Consider the following 20,926-nt stretch of genomic DNA (forward strand, 5'->3'; position numbering starts at 1 on the left):
GGTGCAGCTCAAACAACACCTAGTTTGACACCATCCAGGCCAAAAAAGCCCTCTTAATTGGCACCACATCCACAAAACATTCACTGCACCACCAACGCTCAGTGACAGTAGTGTATACTATCCGGAAGATGCACTGCAGAAATTCACCAAAGATACTTCAACAACATCTTCCAAACCCATGACCAAAGATACATGGGGAGTCCACCACCTTTAAGTTCCTCTCCAAGCTACTCACCATCCTGACTTAGAAATAAATTGACATTCCTTCATTCTTGCTGGGTCGAAATTTTGAAACTGCCTCCCAAAGGACATTATCAATCAGCATAAAACATGTGGGCGGCAACAATTCACCACCAACTTCTCAAGAACAACTGGGGATGGGCAATAAATGCTGGCCAGCCAGTGACACCCATGTCCCACGAGTGAACAAAAAAAAAAGTGCATGAGGTGAGTTGCTCTTGTCGATAGCCTCCCAAATGGCCTCCTCTTAGGAAGTAAGTTCAAAATTCTTTTCTTCCCAAAATATTGGTAAAAACAGCAGATCCTTAACTGCTCCAAACTGCCCATAATTTCAACAAAATGGTGCACACAAGTGACTGACACTGATAGGATAAACTAATTACTAATCCAATTAATAATCATTGAGGCTAATCATATACTGAAAAGGTACAGTAAGGGATCACTAAAATTTAATTTCACCCAAAAACAAAGATCTGTGAAAATAGAAATGTTTCATGCCTTAAAGCAATTGTTCACAGAGATCTTGAGAGTGAAACAGTCCAATTTAGAATAAAAAATTAACACAAAGAATACAATGAATCCAAAAAAAAGGTTTTTGGCAGGCCCAATTTTACTGCCACAAAGAATTGACGAATAATGTGACAATTGTTGGATTCAAGATGGGAAGACCTGACGTCATTTATTTTGCAATCAGTAAGGCGTATTGAAGGAGGGGTAACTACATCCTGATAAGACCAGTAGTTACAAATGAATACAAGCCAAATTGGGCAGGTGGATACCTTGGAGCATCTTTTCAAAAGAACATGAAGGGATAAAATACAATGATACCAAATGCTAAAAGACTGGGCTACATGAAGGACTATTTATTTAAATGTGATGAGCCTGTCACCAGCAACTAATAATTGGATATTTACTTTATTATAAACCAAAAGAGAAAATGCTGGAAAATCTCAGCAGGTCTGGCTGCATCTGTAAGGAGAGAAAAGAACTGACGTTTCGAGTCCAACTGACCTCAAAATGTCAGCTCTTTTCTCTCCTTACAGATGCTGCCAGACCTGCTGAGATTTTCCAGCATTTTCTCTTTTGGTTTCAGATTCCAGCATCCGCAGTAATTTGCTTTTATTCAGTAGTTTATTATGAACTTTGACACTTTCCTAAGTTGGAACAGGTTTTTGCTTGCTCAAATGGCCTATAGCTTATGAACAAAACTGGTTGTGCAGAAGGGTGACAGAGAATGGGATTAGGTACTGTCAAATCATGTAGTGCTAACAAAAATCATGTTTTGATAAATTTATATATCTCATATATAAATCAACCAGCTTTCACGGTTAAGTTTAAGTCAGGCAGAGACAGAACCATCCTGAAAGGAACATTTCTTCATTCAGCCCAAGTCCTTTAACTGCCTCGCCTTAATATCAGTAACATAAGAGTGGAATCAAATCTTTAAACTCTCTCTTTGTTACTTACAACACAAACTCAGAAATAAAGCTAATTTGCATTACTTTAAATGTACAGTACAAACTATGTCGAGCACAGGCGGCACCTCTATTGAAAGAAACAAAGACATTCTCCTCTCCTGAGTAGGGGCTGCATTCCTGCCAAGAGTCTGGCACTATTGTGTTCAAAAGGAAGCAGAAAGCATCTGTGTTCTAGCATTTTCTGGAAACAGCACTCAAGTTCAAGTCGTGCTGAATATCTTTTGAGCGAGTATGACACGCCTACAACACCTACACATTTGCAAGCCACTGTTAGTCAGGAAAGCAAGAGTTCTATTTTTGTTCTGTGGGGTTTACGGCAACATATAATGTCCAGTTTTGTGTACTGCATGCCATAACGGTGAAACAATCAAGTGTCACATCCCTGCTACAAGGTGACGTTGATTATCTTTCTCACAACAGATTTAGATTAGCCGCACCTCCCCCTCAGGTTCTGGCTCCAGCTCACACACACCCAGAAAATTCATTTCTTTGGTGTTTATGGTAGATGCTGATTTTGATCTCATCCCAGTCTGAGTGTGGTTTGAAGTTGAGGACACCTTGTCTGCCGACAAAACTGTTCCATTCTGACGTTCCATCAAGTAGGTTTCCAACCTTTTCAGGAGCTGTTTTGGGTTTTTTTTGGCAAACATTTCAACTCCTGCAGGGAAATAGGAAAAATTTTTGAACCAGTCATTTGAAGTACAAGGTGAAATGGAATTTCAGACATATTGCGTTGATGATATCTACGATTTTCAGTTCCACTTCAAGGGAGGCAATGGTGTAGTGGTATTGTGATTGTAAAGAAAAACATCTTTGACCACAAGACCATCAGGCAGTGGTCAGCACATCGCAGCCTCGAGTCCCTACAGCAAAAGGAGTGGGTGAATACTGTAACATGGTTCCCTGAGCAGACAGTCATAATTATTTGGCAGAATGCCACATTGCCAGAACTTTCCCATGAACATCAAGATATAGCTGGCACTCCCCATCAGATCCTTTATGTACACTTGGGTCTCTGTGCACCACCACACACTGCCCTCAAAGTGGTTGCACTAGTGAGGAGAGTGCCACTCATTCCTCTGGAATGCTCCTTTGTAAAGAAGATCTGGAGAGAAATGTAGTGGTTTTGGTCAAGGTTTGTACCGAGCTGCTCCGTAACATAGGACTCTTTGCTCTATAGGTTGTCCCCTGGGACGCACATCGAGACAAACATCAACTGAGCCTAGAGGATCATCAACTCAGTGAAAGATACTCTTTGGTCTGTCCGAAACATGTTGATCTTCCACTGTAATGAGGTGAACTCAAATGAGTGTCATGGACTGGTACATTCCAATACATGCTGAGGGAGGCACCAATGCTTGGGCAGCTGCTGCCGAAGCACAGTGGGGAAAGACCACCATATAAGGTCTTTTTGCTGAAGGATAATGAGTGCCTGTTCAGTTATCAGACCTTCACATTGCCTCAGTGTGTGTAAACAGTGTCCTGCATAAGTAAGAAATACCTTTGGCTTTTGTCAGATTGGAATGCTTGTTTCACTTGATACGCAAAGACTATATGGAACTGCCCCCAGTGAATGCAGATGAAGATTTTTTTAATGAATAAAGTATATCTTTTGCAATAAAAAAACTATAATTGAACTCAAAATCCAACAATCCAGTCTAATGTTCTGGTTTGAACCCCACCATAGCAGAAGGTGAAACCTTAATCAATCATCAATAATATAACTAATGTGGATATGAACATAGGAGGAATGGTTAGCAAATCTGCAGGTGACGCCAAATTTGGAGGTGTAGTGGACAACGAAGAAGGTTACCTCAGAGTATAATAGGATCCTGATCAGATGGGCCAAAGGGCTGAGAAGTGGCAGATGGAGTTTAACTTAGATAAATGTGAGGTGCTGCATTTTGAATAAAGCAAATCAAGGCAGAACTTATACAATTAGTAGGGAGATCCTGGGGAGTGTTGCTGAACAAAGAGACTTTGGAGTGTAAGTTTATCGTTCCATCAAAGTGGAGTCACAGGTTGACACAATAGTGAAGAAGGTGTTTGACATGCTTGCCTTTATTGGTCAGGACACTGAGTATAAGAGTTGAGAGGTCATGTTGCAGCTGTAGAGTACATTGGTTAGATCACTTTTGAAATACTGTGTCAATACTGTGGAAGGACGTTGTGAAACATGAAAGGCTTCAGAAAATATTTACAAGGATGTTGACAGGGTTGGAGGGTTTGAGCGACAGGGAAAGGCTAACTACATTGGGGCTATTTTCCCTGAAGCATCAAAGAATGAGTGGTTTACAAAATCATGAGGGACATGGATAGGGTAAATAGACAAGATCTTTTCCCTGGGGTTGTGGAGTCCAAAATAAAGGATGTAGGTTTAGGGTGAGAGGGGAAAGATATAAAAGAGATCTAACTGGCAACTTTTTCACACAGAGGGTGGTACGGGTATGGAATAATCTGACAGAGGAAGTGGTGAAGGCTAGTACAATTGCAACATTTAAAAGGCATTTGGATGGGTATATGAATAGGAAGGGTTTGGAGGGATATGGGCCGGGTGCTGGCAAGTGGGACTAGATTGGGTTGGGATATCTGGTTGCCATGGATGGGTTGAACCGAAGGGTCTGTTTCCATGCTGTACATCTCAATGACTCTAAATGCTGGCACATGGGACTATATTATTTTAGGATATCTGGTCGGCATGACCGAAGGATCTGTTTTGATACTTCTCTATGACATTATCACTGAAATTTGGAATTAAAAACTTGCCAAATGGTTTGTTGAATCTTGTAAATTCACAAATGTCTTATCGGGAAGGATATCCATCGTCATTGCTGAGTTTGAGTCCAGATCCACAATAATGTCATTGACAGTGCACTGCTATGTGAAACGGTCCTCACAAGCCACCCAGTTGAAACAGCAGAAAAGGATAGTCATAAATGCTGGCCCAGTCGACAGCACCCCCATCCCATGAACAAAAAGAAAGTCTCGTTGCATTTTGACTAGGACTATCTGAGTGCCAACTGTCTGAGCAAACCAGATAACAATGTTTTTCTAATTTGTATGAAGCCTTATGTCTCTATCGCAGGCTTTCACAAATCTGTTTTACATTTTGTGCTTTTAATGTCATTTAGACCACCAGCTGTGAGACCCATTCGAAATTCGTCAAACATTTAGGTGCAGCTTTTCAAGTGTTTCTTTCAATATTTTAGGCATTCAACATGCAACCTTATGAACAAGTCCAAGGATTCCCTCAACCCACTAACAACGCATTATTGAATACAAGTCAAAAGAATTTCAGAGAAACATATCTTGCATTCAATTTCTCACCTTTAAGAACCAATCCTGAATCAGAGATGGTTTTGTGCTGTGTTTTCCATATCTGATAAAGATGCAGGAATGCAGCCACATAGAAATCATTGAGGACTCCAATCACTTGCTGCCTTCGGTTACATTCTCTGTCACAAAACACACAGCTCTTAAAACTCAGCTAGAATTTAAAAGAATTACAATAATGGTCGTTAAAGGTAATAGTTCCAAATCTTTAGTTTTCTCCCATCACAACTTGGTTCCCATTGTTAACATAGCAAGTAGTTAAGCAAGGGGATGGAGTTAATTATTCAATCACTGACTGAGCAGATATAAAGGGGGAGCAGGAAAATCGACGTTTCAGGCAAAAGCCTTGCCCGAAATGTTGATTTTCCTGCTCTTTGGATGCTGCCTGACCTGTTGCGCTTTTCCAGCAACACTTGACTCTAATTTCCAGTGCCTGCAGTCCTCACTTTCACCTAGATATGAAGGGAGAACAGGTAAGACTGGTAGGCAGAGGGAGTTGCAAGAATGATCAAGTGCTTTTGTAATGTAGTGGTGGTGTCTCTACCTTTCAGCCATTAGGTGTGAGTTCAAGTCCCAGCTGCTCCAGATGTGTGTTATATTATCTTTGAACAGGTTGGTGAGGAAATATCTGCAAGACTGACCAGTTAAAACACGCGTAGGCACAAAGAAAACCTCCTGGTTTTCTGGCTCACCAGCTCTGCTCTGAAACCAAATTCCTTCTCCAGGGACCACTTCAGCAGCCAAATATTCTGTCACCTGTTAATGTTAATGGGTCAGAGACAACTGCCCCATTGCATTTCTGGGAGTTGTCTGCTGAACCACATTGCTAACGGGTGGACTGAATGCAGAGAGTAGATGAAATATTTTCACTGTAGTTTTCTGAATTCTTCAAGCACAATTCATTGTCCCCATATGAATAAATAGTCATATGTAAAATTTCACTAAGACAGATGACGACACAATTGTCAGCCACAAGGATGAGAACTGTTTAGTGGCATTGGTAATTTTTGGAAGAAAGAAGAAGAGATGTATCACTTCCAACAATTTTCTTGTTTCAATGTTTAATTTCTAATTGCCCTCTCATTTGATAGGAACAAACTGGGATTATTCTATGTCACCTACTTGGATAAACATTCTTCCCTCAAAGCTTGGATTGTGATTCTGGTGATGTTAATGGACATTAGACAGAAAGGGAAATTCTGCAACAAAGAAAATATGGTCAAAGTGAAAGCAAACAGCAGAATTCATGTTACGCTCTCAGAACCTTAAAATGGTGTGTCATTTAAAAATATTGAAACAGTCCATTAACATGTGAACAATATCATAGATACTTATATTCTACAATTAGGCTTCCTCTCAGAAGAAAAAAAAGCCTCAGACATCATTTCAAAACTCCAATGCACCTGCAATTTTAATAAACTTAATCTGTGTACGCAGCAGAATTCAATATTAGTGAACAGATTTATGTGGCCTTCTCCAAAACAGGCTCTTTCTGATAAATTTTCAACCAAATTAAAACTGGTAGATTTAACTAACTTGTATCGGATGCTGTGACAATTTGTAAATATCACGAGCCAAAGGTAAAGTCTGCAAATCCATCACCATGTACAAGGTGTGCATCAGACCAAGGAATCCTGTCCCACGTAGGTCAGTCCCTGGATCTGCACCTAGTAAAAATATAAAATTCACATGCAGAAACAGAAGTCAAACTTATTTACTAGTTTGCTCTTCTAGTTCACAACTTCTTATGTAAATACGTCCTTTAGTTTTCTTATTTATCAGACATAATGTGAAGAGATGACAACAGTTTTATGGATGTGGCAAACACACCTTCACATGAAACAGTTCAACACATCAAATTTCAGTCTTACACTGTCAGACAACTGTTACACATTATACTTCTTGTTACTGGTTCCAACATGCTTGTTGCTGCACAGTTCAAGCTCATTGTAAACACGGTTTTGAAATGAATTCTTATTACGTGTCCTGTCAGATTCCGATCAGGAACCCAGCAGAAACGCAGAGCCACAATTCCATTCTAACACTTCTCTTGTCATGTAGCAAGGGCATGGAGGGCCAGGAGCTGGGAAGACCAAGAATTATTAAGTCCACAGAAGGTACAGGAAAGGTGGTTCTACATGGAGTGAGGGCCCAGCAGTGAGGAAAGGGATAGCATGTCCAGAAAAAGCGATTGGAGGTCCAAAGAGTGTGGGAGGTGTGTCAACCTCCAGGGTGAAGGGGCCTTGGGTCCAGCGTTGCAGGAGGGAATGGAGGCAGCTCCTGTAGGTCAGGTCAAGAGCTGGGGGTAAAGAGGTGTCAGGTCCAGATTCAGGAAGGAAACACCTGGTCCAGAGTAGGGAAGACAGTGTCAGCTCGCACAGGGGCGGCGGGGGGTGACAGGTCAGAAGATATAGCTGGGGTGTGAATTAAGTTGGGGATCAGTTGAACAGTTACTTAGGAGTTTGATTAGGTGTTTGATCAGTTCATTTTCCCAAAGTAACAATTTACTTAAGTTCATCACAATCCTCTAGATTCTCTGATTTGAATGAAGGCTTTCACTTGGGTCCAGGTATTGGGAGATTACCCAACAGAATCTTCAATTTCCAAAGTAATTCCTGAAGAGTCTGTAATGACAGGGATTCCACAGGAGCCTCACATGCAACCTTCATCGATACTGGAATAACAATTGTCCCGCCATTGGCAAATCCCTGTTGAGCCCCAGCCTGAAAGGCCATGGCATTACCATAACACAAAGATTCAATCAGAAAATTTCTTTATCCTTACCTTGAAACCCTAATAGTTCCCAATGTGATCCATAGCGTGCACAGTCAAACTTTGACCCAGTTAGTTTCTTGTAAATTGTCTGCAAAACCCGAATATGAACTTCCTGATCATTGTCCAAGGAGCCTGTGCCAAGAAACACATCTTTTGCAATTTAATTCCTAGTTATCAGCTTGCCCCTAAAAACATATAAAACACATTTGGATTATCTGTGATTATATTCACCAATGTTTTTTCAAGCTCCATCTTTGCTTTCATTTCACTCGAGTCTGAGATTCTTAAAATATCTAGTCTTATCAATCATCTTGTCAATTCAACCTGAAAACCCAGTGATATCTGCTTAGCGTGTGTTGGATACCTATACAGTTAGATCATTAAAATGTTCGCCAACATATTCATATAGCACATAACCATACAGCTCAAGCTTCACTCGAAGAAATGAAGACTTACATTTAAGTAGTATGTTTCAAGATTACTGGACATCACAATGCACCTTACAATCATTTAAGTACTTTTTGAAGTGTGATCACTGTTGTCATATAACAAATGTGATAGCCAATCTGTTTTTATGATATTCACTGAGGAATAAATGTTTTCTATGACACCAGTGATAACTCTCCTGCCATTCAAGGTAATGTGATGTGATCTTTTATGTCTACGCAGGCAGTGCTGAATATCATGCTAAAGACCACCCTCCATCAATGTAGCATTCCTGCAGTGTTGAGTTGGAGGGTCAGTAGTGAGTTTTCTCACTACGTTTTGGATTGGGCATTGTACACAGAACCTCATGGCACACAGGAGAGAGAAGTCTCCAATGAGCATTGGCTGATCCTGACAAGTAAGTGCCACGACCCACACATGATAAGGAGTACCATGTTGAATGTCAGGCCGTGACTAATGTGCAAAGCATGCTGGATCATCTCAATATACAGTGCACCAGCGCAAGATTCAGTCTTAATTCAGATTCAATACACTGCTTGACACACTCACACTGGCCAATCGCAAAGACCAAGTCCCGCTCCTCCTGCAACTCCTTGTGCAATCGTGGAGGGCCAAAGAGAAAATGAGTGATGGCAGAAAGTCCTGTCCTCCGCACAGTAGTCTGGATGTTCTTCTGTAAATGGAAAGAAATTTGAGGTGTACAAGATAACAAGATGCATAGATAGAGTTGATAGCCAGAGACTTTTTCCCAGGGCAGAAATTGTTAACACGAGGGGGTCACAGCTTTAAGCTGCTTGGCAGAAAGTATAGAGGGGATGTCAGAGGCGGGTTCTTTACGCAGAGAGTTGTGGGAGCATGGAATGAGTTGCCAGCAGCAGTTGTGGAAGCAAGGTCATTGGGGATATTTAAGAGACTGCTAGACATGCATATGGTCACAGAAATTTGAGGGTTCATACATTAGGTTTACCTTACATGAGGATCAATGGTTGGCGCAACATCGTGGGCTGAAGGGCCTGTTCTGTGCTGTACTTTTCCATGTTCCATGTTCAAAAATTACTAGACCCTATCAGATCTGGAATAGTGTTCAGCAAGCTTGCAGATCCTGTTATGTTTGGAATACCCTGCCCTTTACATCATACATGCTGCTGCCATGAAACATTTATCACATCTGACCTTGCGCTTTCACACAGCTCAAGTCTCAAACACTCTCTCAGAACACCTGGACTCCCTAACAGGTGAAATGTATCCTGCAAAGATCTCTGAATCTGTCAGATTTTTCAAGATTCTTCCAAAAAGAAGGAATAAAATCTCTGAGGAATCAGTCTGAGAAGATATCACATGAAACCAAACATTGGTTTTGAGGGAAAATGAAGAAGTGGCATTTCAAAAAGTAATTTTCTGAAACAAACCATCAAAACTAAAAGTCAAAAAGAGTCGTGCTGGTGCTGGAAAGGCGCCGCTGGTCAGGCAGCACCCGAGGAGCAGCAGGAGAGTCAACATTTCGAGCATTAGCTCTTTAGTAGCCGTAGGGGTGAAGGTAGCTGGGAGTACAATAGTTCGATGAAGGTGGGGGTGAAGATGATTAGTAGGAGAGGAAAATGGAGCAGTTGGTGGAAAGGAAGGTTGACAGGTAGGACAGTTCAAGAGGGCGACTGGATTTGGGAATAAGGTGGGGGGAGGGCAGATCAGGAAACTGGTGAAATCGACATTGATCCTGTGTGGTTGGAGAGTCCCAAGGCAGAAGATGAGGTGTTGTTCCTCCAAGCATCGGGGTGGCTAGAATTTGGCAGTGGAGGCGTTCCAGGATTTGCATGACCTTGGCGGATTGTGAAGGACAGATGAAGTGTTCGGCCATAGCGTGATGGGGTTGATTGCTGTGTGTGTCCCAGAGATATTCTCTGAAACATTCTGCATGTTGGTGTCCTGTCTCCCTAGTGTAAAGGAGACCACACCAAGAGCAATTGACACATTAGATGAGGTGTTTGGAGGTGCAGGATAATCTCTGCTGGATGTGTGGAAGGATCCTTTCGGGCAATGGATGGAGGCAAGGGGGCTGGTGCGGTTGCAGATTTTACACCTCTTGCGGTGCCAAGGAGAGGTGCCGGCAATGGAGGGTGGTTGTTGGTGTGCGTGGACCTAATAAGGAAGAGGTGGAGTGACTGGTCTCTCCAGAATGCTGAAATGGGTGGGGAGGGAAATATATCTCTGGTGGTGGAGTTTGACAGTAAGTGGTGGAAATGGCGGAGGATGATGCACTGTATCCCGAGATTGGTGGGGTGTAAGTTGAGGACTAGGGGGGGTTCTGTCCTTGTTGTGATTGGAGGGATGGAGTTCCAGGGCGGATGTGTGGGAAGTGGAGCTGTTGCGCTGGAAGGCATTGTTGACCACATAGGAGAAGAAATTGCAGTCCTTGAAGTAGGAGGCCATCAGGGATGTTCTGGAGTGCGAGTGGTCCTCCTGGGAGCAATGGCGGAGGAATTGGGAGTAAGGGATAACATGGTTACAGGAGGCAGTGTGGGAGGAGGTGCAATCCAGATCACTGTGGGAGTCAGTAGATTTGAAGCAGATGTCCGTGTTGAGTCGATCGCTGGAAACGGAGTTGGAGAGGTCCAGGAAAAGGAGGGAGGTGTCCAAGATGGTCCAGGTGAACTTGAGGTCAGGGTGGAAGGCGTTCGTCAAGTTGATGAACTGTTCAATCTCCTTGTGGGAGCACGAGGTGGCGTAAAAAAAGTCATCAATGTAGCGGAGGAAAAGGTGGGGAATGGTGCCGGTATAGCTGCAGAAGGTGGACTGTTTCACATACATAACGAAGAGGCAGGCATAGCTGGGGGCCATGTGGGTGCCCATGGCTAGCTCTTTCGTTTGAAGTAGGTCGAAGGATTCGATGGAGAAATTGTTAAGTGTGAGGACCAGTTCAGCCAATCGAATGAGTGTGTTGGTGGAAGGGCACTGCTTGGGTCGGCGGGAGAGAAAGAAACAGAGGGTTTGGAGGTCTTCGTCATGATGAATGAACGTGTGAAGGGACTGGTTGTCCATGGTGAAGATCAGGCACCAGAGGCCGAGGAACCCCCAGTCCTCACCTTCCATCCCACCTAGCTCCAGATACAACGCAACATCCTCCGCCATTTCCGCCACCTACCATCAGACCCTACGACCAGAGATATATCTCCCCTTCCCATTCAGCATGCCGCAGAGACCATTCCCTCAGTGATGTCCTCATTAGGTCCCCAACCCCCACCAATCCACCCTCCACTGCCAGCACGTTCTCTTGCTGCCTCAAGAGGTGTAAATTCTGCACCCACATCTCCCCTTCACCTCCATCCAAGGCCCCAAAGGATCCTTCCACATCTGGCAGAAATTTTCCTGCACCTCCAAACACCTCACCTACAGTGTCCATTGCTCATTATATGATCTCCTCGACAATGGGGAGACTGGATGCCAACTTGCAGAACATTTCTGAAAACGTCTCCGGGACACACGCACCAATCAACCCCATCGCCCTGTGGCTGAACACTTCAACTGCCCCTCTTACTCTGCCAAAGACATGCAAGACCTCGGCCTCCTCCACCGCCAAATTCCAGCCACCCAAAGCTTGGAGGAAGAACACTTCATCTCTCACCTTGGGACTCTCCAACCACAGATGATCAATGGCATTTTTACCAGTTGCCTGATCTCCCCTTTCCCCACCTAATCCCAGAAACAACCCTCCAACCCGGTACCGACCTCTTCAGCTGTCCTACCTGTCCATCTGTCTTCCCATCTGTCCGCTCCACCCTCCACTCCAACCTATTACCACCAACCCCATCCTTCATCTTTCTATCGCATTCCCAGTTACCTTCATCCCCAAGCCCCATTGCCCTCCCATTTATCTCTCAGCCCCCTTGGGCTCCCCCCCGCCACATCCCTGATGAAGAGCTTATGCTCAAAATGTTGACTCTCCGGCTCCTCGGATGCTGCCTGACTGGCTGCATTTTTCCAGCACCACACTTTTGACTCTGATCTCCAATATCTGCAGTCCTCACTTTCTCCCATCAAAATTAAAAGCTGAGCATTCTGCTCTTGCTTTTCTGGTCTGACATTGTGCTTACCCTGTACTCACAAAGATCAGCCGTTTGAAAATGCTGAAGTGCTTCATTAAAGGAGATGAGTGGGGTGCTTCCAGTAAAGTCATTTGGACCTGGAAAAGAACAATGCATTTCAGTACAAAAACTGCCATTAATTTTCAGTTAAAAATCACACAACATCAGATTGTAATCTAACAGGTTTGTTTGGAAGCACGAGCTTTCGCAGCATTGCTCCTTCATCAAGTAGCTGTGAAGCAGGATCATTAGACACAGAATTTATAGTTAAAAAAAATTACAGTATCGTGTAACTGAAACAATATATTGAACAAACCTAGATTGCTGTTCAGTCTTTCATCTTTTAGAATGGATTGCAGGTTTCAGGTCATTAATTTGAAAATCCCAGAACTTCTTTTAAGTGACATTGTCTGGATAACTTAAGGTTTTATTAAAAAAGGTGACATCTCAGCTCAGACAACGCATTAAAGGTGTGAGTCTGTCTGTATTCCAATCTTGAGTCAGACTGGTTTTGTTTCCAAAGTGGAAATTTATAAAATATTACATGATTGACTGGCTGCAGATTGTCTGTTTTTTGAGCAAAATAGCATGTGTCTGTAAATACAATTCTGCAAATGCAAATTCACCCTTGCATGTGTGTGCATACATGAGACAGAGAGAAAGAGAGAGAGGGAGTATGACTGTGTGCATGAGTGTGAGTGTGTGTTTGCGTGAGTGCATGCTTGGCAGAGTGTGTGCATGAGTGTTACATAGTGTAAGCCTGTGAAAGAGGATGTGTGTGTGTGTGTGTGTGTGTGTGTGTGTGTGTGCGTGTGTGTGTGTTTGAAAAAGAGAGAGAGAGACTGTCGTGTAGTGGGGTCACCTGTAGTGTGACATGAACCCAAGGACCCGGTTGAGGCCATCCTCACGTGTACCAGCCTCTGCTCAGCCACTTTGCATTGTTGTGTATCCCAAAGTCTGCCTTGGAGGATGGTCACCCGAAGATCCGAGGCCGAATGTCCCTGACCGCTGAAGTGTTCCCCGACTGGGAGGAAACATCCTTGTCGGGCAATTGTTGCACAGTGTCCATTTATCCGTTGTCATAGCGGCTGCTTGGTCTTGCCAATGTACCATTCCTCAGGATGCTCCGAGACATGGTACATTGGCAGGAATATGCCCTGCGACATGGTACATGGACTTCGGGATACGCAATAAAGCAAAGTAGCCAAGCAAAAGCTGATAGGCAGGTTTGGTACCCATAAGGATGGCCTCAATCGGGACCTTGGGTTCATGTCACACTACGGGTGACCCCACATACTCTTACATACTCACGCGGACCCTCTCTCATACACATGCTCTCTCTCAAACACACATATACACCACACCACCCTACACACACAGAGGCTTATACTCACTCACGCAATTTTCCAAGCATGCACACGCAAACACACACTCTCTCACATGCACAAACTCTCTCTCTCTCATGCATGCACATGCACATATAAATCTCTGGAGTGAATCTGCATTTGCAGAATTGTATTTACAGACACATTTTACTTTGCTCAAAAAGCACACGACCTGCAGGCAGTCAATCTATGTAATATTTTATAAAGTCCTACTTTGGAAATAGAACCAGGCCGACTCAAGATTGGGACACAGACAGACTCACACTTTTAATGCATTGTCTGAGCTGAGATGTCACCTTTTTTAAGAAAAACCTTAAGTTATCGAGAATGTGACTTAAAAGAGCTTCTGAGATTTACATATTAATGAAATGAAACCTGCAACCCATTCTCAAAGATGAAAGACTTAACAACAATCTAGGTTTGTTAACTATATTGTTTAAGTTACACGACACTAATCTTTTGCTATAAATTCTGTGTCTTATGATCCTGCTCCACAGCTATCTGATGAAGGAGCAGCGCTCCGAAAGCTACTGCTTCCAAATAAACCTGTTAAACTATAAACTGGTGTTGTGTGACTTTTAACTTTGTTCACCCCAATTCAACACTGGCACCTCCATATTAATTTTCAGATAATCTTTTACCCAAACAAAAGAAAATTTCAGGCTCTCCACTCAGTTTACATTAACCAAAGTTTTCAAATCTATGCACAGCAACTGTGATTGTACCATGTTCAGTTAACTATGAAACACTTCATCAAAATGACAAAGTAACCTGTGTAACCTACTCAAGCATTTCTTAGGCCATACTTCTGATGGTGAAGTTAGACAGGATCCTGCAATATGTAGCCAGGGTATTGGGGCTTGATGCCAGCTGTTCTGGGACATTCTTCTGAGGTGATGTCATTTTAAGTGGGGAATCCTGCCAAGCATGCCAAGGTGTGTTTCCAAGTCTGCATGACATGTTGCTCTGGTATTTTACTTTGGCTGTGTTAGCAATTGAGGAATCAGAATGTTAAACGTCATTAAAACAGCCTGCTATGAAGAGGAATCCTTACTTTCCATTCCTCAAAAGGAAAGTCTGAGACCAACGAAAATCACTCAGCCAGAGGAGAAAAAGAGTACAGAGCTTTGCTCATTCAATTAACACTTTGAACTTTCCCTTTCAACTTTCCCCTTCTATATCTCAAAGCAAGGGAACAAAAAACATATGAAAATGCAGGAGTAGAACATACAACCCTCAAGCCGGCACAACACTTAATAGAATCATTACCAACCAGGGCCTCACTCTTCTTACCCTCTCAAGAGCTAAATCCCTTCACTGCCTTGATTGAGAGACAAAAAAATCGATCTACCTCCAGAGACAGTATATTCCTGGTAGGGTGAAAGGAAAGGCTGGAATGTGTAGGGAATGCTGGATGACGAAAGAAATTGAGGTTTTGGTTAAGAAAGAAAAGGAAGCATATGTCAGGAATAGATAAGATAGATCGAATGAATCCTGAGAAGAGTATAAAGGCAGTAGGAGTATACTTAAGAGGAAAATCTGGAGGGCAAAAAGGGGACATGAGATAGCTTTGGCAAACAAAGTTAAGGAGAATCCAAAGGGTTTTTAAAATACATTAAGGAGAAAAGGCTAACTAGGGAAAGAATGAGGCCCCTCAAAGATTAGCAAGGTAGCATTTTTGTGGAGCCACAGGAGATTGGAGAGGTACTAAACAGGTATTTTGCATTAGTGTTTACTGTAGAAAAGGACATGGAAGATATAGAATGTAGGGAAATAGAGAGTGACTTCTTGAAAAATGTTCATTGTCTTGAAACACATAAAAGTTTGGCCACTTCTGGAATATAGCTTGCAATTCTGGTCTCCTTCCTATCAGAAAGAAGTTGTGAAACTTGACAGGATTCAGAAAAGATTTACAAGGATGTTGCCAGAGTTGGAGGATTTGAGCTATAGGGAGAGGTTGAATAGGCTGGGGCTGTTTTCCCTGAAGTGTCAGAGGTTGAGGGGCGACCTTATAGAGATTTATAAATTCATGAGGGGCATGGATAGGATAAATAGACTAAGTCTCTTCCCTGGGGTGGGGGAGTCCAGAACCAGAGGGCACAGGTTTAAGGTGAGAGGGGAAAGACATCAAAGAAACCTAAGGGCAACGTTTTCACACAGAGGGTGGTTTGTGTATGGAATGAGCTGGCAGAGGAAGTGGTGAAGGCTGGTACAATTGCAACATTTAAAAGGCATCCAGAATGGCCAATGAATAGGAAGGGTTTGTAGGGATATGGGCCAGGTGCTGGCAGGTGGAACTAGATTGGATTGAGATATCTGGTCGGCATGGATGAGTTGGACGAGAAGGGTCTGTTTCCGTGTCGTAGATCTCCATGACTCTGTGGCGTTGGTCTGAAGTCAATACAGAAGGTGGTAGGGAAGTGGATCCCAGTGACAAATAACAGGAAAAGGAAAACACGTTGGGCCCACACAGGCTCACATCAAAATGGAAAAAGGCATCTGCATGATGGACACATCAGCAGCTCCTCTGATAATGAAGACTTGAGGAGGGATGGCCACCAACAAAAAAAAGAGGCACCGCAGCATGGGGGGAAAGGACAGAAACACCCCCAACACAGAAGCGATGGCTGTCGCAAGCAATCCAGTGAAAAGCAAACTCCAACCGCCATGAACCAAGGGGCACCCACCGCACCACAGCTCCAGCAGCTGGAAGCAGCAACATTCCAGATGAGGAGCACAGCACAACAGGTCCTGTATTGGACAATGAACTGGATCTTCATGGCTTCAGAACCAGATCAAGCAAAGCCGTCAGGGTGGAACAGGACAGTTCCCTCAGCACTTAAGAGTGTCCAACAGTTCACCCACACCACAGGTGGATGCAGGAGCTCCCCCAGTGACAAGACTGTTCCCCAAGTGAACAGACATCAGGTCGATAGATAATTTTACAAACTCCCAAAATGGGTTTTAAAATTGCCAGCATTAACATAAATCTACTATGCGATGTGTTTCTATGTCGGTTTACCTGGCCAATGACTAAGCAGACCTCCTGCCTCTGCAGGAGTGTGGGATAGCATACCTTAGCAACTACAGGAAATGGTCAAACTTGTGAACACAGGCCTTCAATTTGGTCAAGGGTGGAACAAGTGCTGTTACTGTGATCTGAGTATTCTGCTGTGGTGAGGCAATTTCACCATCTCTGAGGGTAAGGAGGTGGTCGACAGATGCCTCCTCATAACAGATGTTTTATTGCGAAACGCTCCAGATAATAATTCATTTACACACCCCCTGCTGGCCAATTATTACCTATAGGACAACAACCAGCACACCAGCAAGGGACATGGAAGCTGAACATGAAACTGATGGCCTCAGAAAAAACCGAGGCGCTCAAAAGAGATTACACAGATTGGAGAACTGTGAAGTCCCTCTTTGACTCTCCAGGGAACTGGTGGGAAGCAGTCAAGGGGAACATCAAGAGGCTCTTTATCCTCAAACATGTTCAGAAAGTGAGAAAGAAAGATGGGGATAACTGTCCAAACTCCAGAAAAGCATTCAGAACCTAACCCTATTGCAGACGATGTGGGTTGATGTCACGGAGGATCTCCAGGAGGTGAAGAGCCAGCAAGCCATACTCTTGGTCTCGGAGGCATTCAAGATAATCCTCCGGTCCAGGGTCTACACCATGGAGCTAGCTGAAATGTGCTCATATTTCTTCTACCAGAAGGTGCACAAGCAGAGTTCTGTGCTCAGTAACCTGAAGGAAAATGATGAGTCAGGCATTCTGAGGATCAGCAAATCTTTTTATGTCAGAATGTTTGACACAAAGTCTACAGACAGCAGCATCACTCAATTTCTACTGCAAGTAAAAACCTGGATATCAAGTGTGATCTACTCTCTAGTGTTGCACTTGGTGCTGGTCTGGCTCATTCCCCAAACCTGTGCCGCTACAGTTACCAAAGCAATCTCCCAATTCAACTGGAGGTTTCAGATGGACTGTGCCCGCAGGGACACCATGTACAAAGCTCTGGTTGGGAGGAGGAAAAAACATATCAAACGCCACACTCATTGTGATGGCCACCTTTGCGTGTGGCTGCATCAGGTTTTGCACCAAGTGTAACTATGTACTGAGGTTCTACCTGTCCTCAGTGTTGCAAAGATTGAGACTGGCCTCGGCACCACAGAATACTCCAAGTAGATGGACTGTTCCATAACATTTGTCTTTCATGGAGTAATTTGCAAAGAGAAACATCTTTAACCACAAGTCTATCACAAATTGATTAGCACATAGTGTCCTCGAGACCCTGCTGGAAAAGAAGAGGATGGATTCTGTCAGGTTATCCCCAGAGCAAACTGCTGAAGTCATCACCAGAACTTCCAACAAGCACTAAGCTATCACTTGGCTGTTAGTGAGATCTTTCATGGATGCTGCACGCTGCCCTCAAAGCGGGATGTTGGGGTTGGACGGTAAAGGACTGTCACACATGTACTTCTGGAATTTGCCTTTGCAAAGCAAGTCTAAAGAGAGATGCTGTGCTTTATGTCATCATCACGAACAGCTCCGTGACACAGGACTCTGTGCTCTTTGGACTGTCCCCCACGATGCCCACTGAGTCAAACATCAACTGTGGTGGAGGACCATCAACTCAGTGAAAGATGGTCTGTGGTTTGCCCAATACTTGTTGGTCTTCCAGAACAAGGAGCTGACCTTGACTCAGTGTTGCCGACTGGCACATTCCAAGGATTGTGTGCGGAGGGATGCACTCAGCGGGCAGCTGTTGTCAAGGCTCAGAGGGAAAGATGACCACCTAAGCTCCTTCTGCTGAAGTTAAATGGGAGTCCATTCAGTTATCAGATGCCCCCGGTGCCTTATATATATTTAAATACAGTCTTGTATGAATAAGATATGCCTTTGGTTTGTTTATTTTCCGTTTATTAAGGCTGTACAGACTTGAACTGCTCTCGTGACTGTGTATGTTTATGAAGATGTTTTCTGAATAAAGTATGTTTTTGAAATGAAAACAAAACAATAAAGCACAACCTTCTGAAAGAGAAAATTTCCAAGATTTCTAGACTTTCAGTTTACATGTTTATTTTCAACTCAGTGCTAAATGATTAATCCCTTACTCTCCAAGTGTTCTTGATACCTAGCCAACAACCCTTCAATGTTTGTCCTATCAAGTTCCTTCAGAGACCCGTTTGTTGCAAAGTGATCACCTTTCATTCTTCTAAACTTCAGTGAATATAGGTCAAATACATTCAATCTCTCAACACTTCATCACAAGAAGTAACCTTGCAAACTTTCGGTGTGCAATCTCCTCTCAAATTATATCCATCCTGCATGGTGGAACCCAAAATTTTATTTATTATTGCCACATGTCCAAGGTACAGTGAAAAGTGTTGTCTTCTGCACTTCACAGGCAGATCATACGACACAAGTGCATCACGGTAACAAAAAAGTTCAGGATACCATCTTCCAACTGCTGAGAAGGTGCAGAGAGAGATCAGCATGAACATTAAAGAGGTCCATTCAATATTCTGCTAACAGCAGGAAAGAAGCCATTCTTGAATTCATATGCATGTATAAACTTTTTCATTTTCTGCCAGATGAAAGAGAATGAAACAGAATATAACTGAGGGGTTTTTATGTTGGGTGCTTTCCGAATGTAGCAGGAAATATAGATGAAGGTAATGGATGGGAGGCTGGTTTGTATGTTGGACTGGGCTATGATCACAATTCTCACAGTACTCCAGCTTTGGTCTCATCAAACTCTTCAAATCAAGACTTCCTTTATCCTGCATAGTGGTTATTCTTTGCAGGTGAGGATTATTGTCTTCCCTGATAGCTGATTCGGAATTTGTAAGTGAACGGGGCATTTATTGTCATGTGGAATACCTAGTTATCTGTTATTAGTTCGAATCTTTGGTTTGTTCTTTTTACTGCTGTTACTTCACCTCTAAATTCTGTTGTCACTGGGTTTCAAAAATCTGCTTCCATCTAGTTTTGTCCATGGCAATGGACACTTAATCTTATCATCAAACCCCATTTGATCAAGACCAATCTACCATTGCTTTCCTGCTGCTGCATCTACATGCTAACTTTCTGCTCCTTGTATGATTTTATCTAAGTCTCTCTGAACAGCAACACTTCCAAATTCAAGCTTTTGAAAAAAAAGTTCTACTTTTCTGATTTCCTGCCCAAGTAAATACAAACTTCCCACATTATATTTCATTTACCACTCATGAAACTGTATACATGTAGATCGCAAAATCTGTAAAATATTTGTAACATCACACGAATGACGTGTCACAGCACCTAAATTAATCCTTTGCAGGGGAAAGCCAGAATAATAAAATGGTACTGTCATTGAGATCAACTGCTCACAATACCACTCAGTGGCACAATGGAGCTTTAAGTGCCACTCCACTGAGGATCTGATCAAAGACCCAATGTTTTCACTTAAAGAGGAATATTCAACAGGGAGTCATTGTGAGACCAGCCACACAGCATTTTGTTTGCTTGCTATTAACCTTGTCATCAGTGGCCTGTATTGCCTAACTTCTCCGGTACAGGTGTTGTATTTGCAAGGGTCCTTGAGGATCAAGAAGCATAAGCAACTGAAAAAGAGATAACATACATTCTGCAATGTTATTGTTCGAAAATATGGACACATGGAGGAATTGGAGTAGGGGGTATGGCAACCTTCAGAAGACAACATAATCATAACTGCCCAGATAAGACAAGCAGAGGTTGTTTCCCATGTTAGAAGAACCTAAAAGATGGGGGCACAGTCTCAGGACTGAGGATTGATCATTTATAAATGAGACAAAACCTTGTAACTCTCCAAGGGTATGAAGCTGGGATTTCTGTATCCCAGGCAACACAGCACAAACATCTCTACATGGAGAGCCAATGAATCACTTGTTCGTATATCTAGCCTGAATGTTTTCTCCAAATTCTCAGCATTTGTGAGCTGGCCGTTTGTTTTCTCTGAATTCACTTTCTTTTTGTGGATCACGTGCGTAATGTCAGCTTTCTCAAAAAAAATGTGCAAACAGAAAATATTCATGCCACTGGTATTAAGGATCATTCAGCAAGATTCAGCAAGAACAATCTGCACATACATAGAGTCCAGTTTCACTCAACAAAATGCTGGTCAGTTCTTTTAAATGGAGTAAGGCCATTATGATACAT

General features: G+C 43.0%; 1 protein-coding gene across 5 annotated transcripts in view; it reads right to left on the bottom strand.

Moving 5' to 3' along the window:
* Positions 1 to 1,321: 1,321 nt before the first annotated feature.
* Positions 1,322 to 20,926, bottom strand: part of elmod3 (ELMO/CED-12 domain containing 3) — a 40,824-nt gene continuing 21,219 nt past the window's right edge. For all 5 annotated transcript variants that reach the window (XM_060856498.1, XM_060856496.1, XM_060856497.1 and 2 more), the window contains 7 exons: positions 12,362 to 12,450; positions 8,823 to 8,946; positions 7,836 to 7,958; positions 6,588 to 6,718; positions 6,174 to 6,250; positions 5,046 to 5,173; positions 1,322 to 2,376 (listed from right to left, as the gene is read on the bottom strand). In XM_060856498.1, the coding sequence (XP_060712481.1) occupies positions 2,141 to 2,376; positions 5,046 to 5,173; positions 6,174 to 6,250; positions 6,588 to 6,718; positions 7,836 to 7,958; positions 8,823 to 8,946; positions 12,362 to 12,450 (908 nt within the window). In that variant the 3' untranslated portion in view covers positions 1,322 to 2,140. The remainder of the gene's footprint in view (positions 2,377 to 5,045; positions 5,174 to 6,173; positions 6,251 to 6,587; positions 6,719 to 7,835; positions 7,959 to 8,822; positions 8,947 to 12,361; positions 12,451 to 20,926) is intronic.

This window comes from Hemiscyllium ocellatum, chromosome 48 (genome assembly GCF_020745735.1).
Source record: "Hemiscyllium ocellatum isolate sHemOce1 chromosome 48, sHemOce1.pat.X.cur, whole genome shotgun sequence".
Taxonomy (NCBI): Eukaryota; Metazoa; Chordata; class Chondrichthyes; order Orectolobiformes; family Hemiscylliidae; genus Hemiscyllium; species Hemiscyllium ocellatum.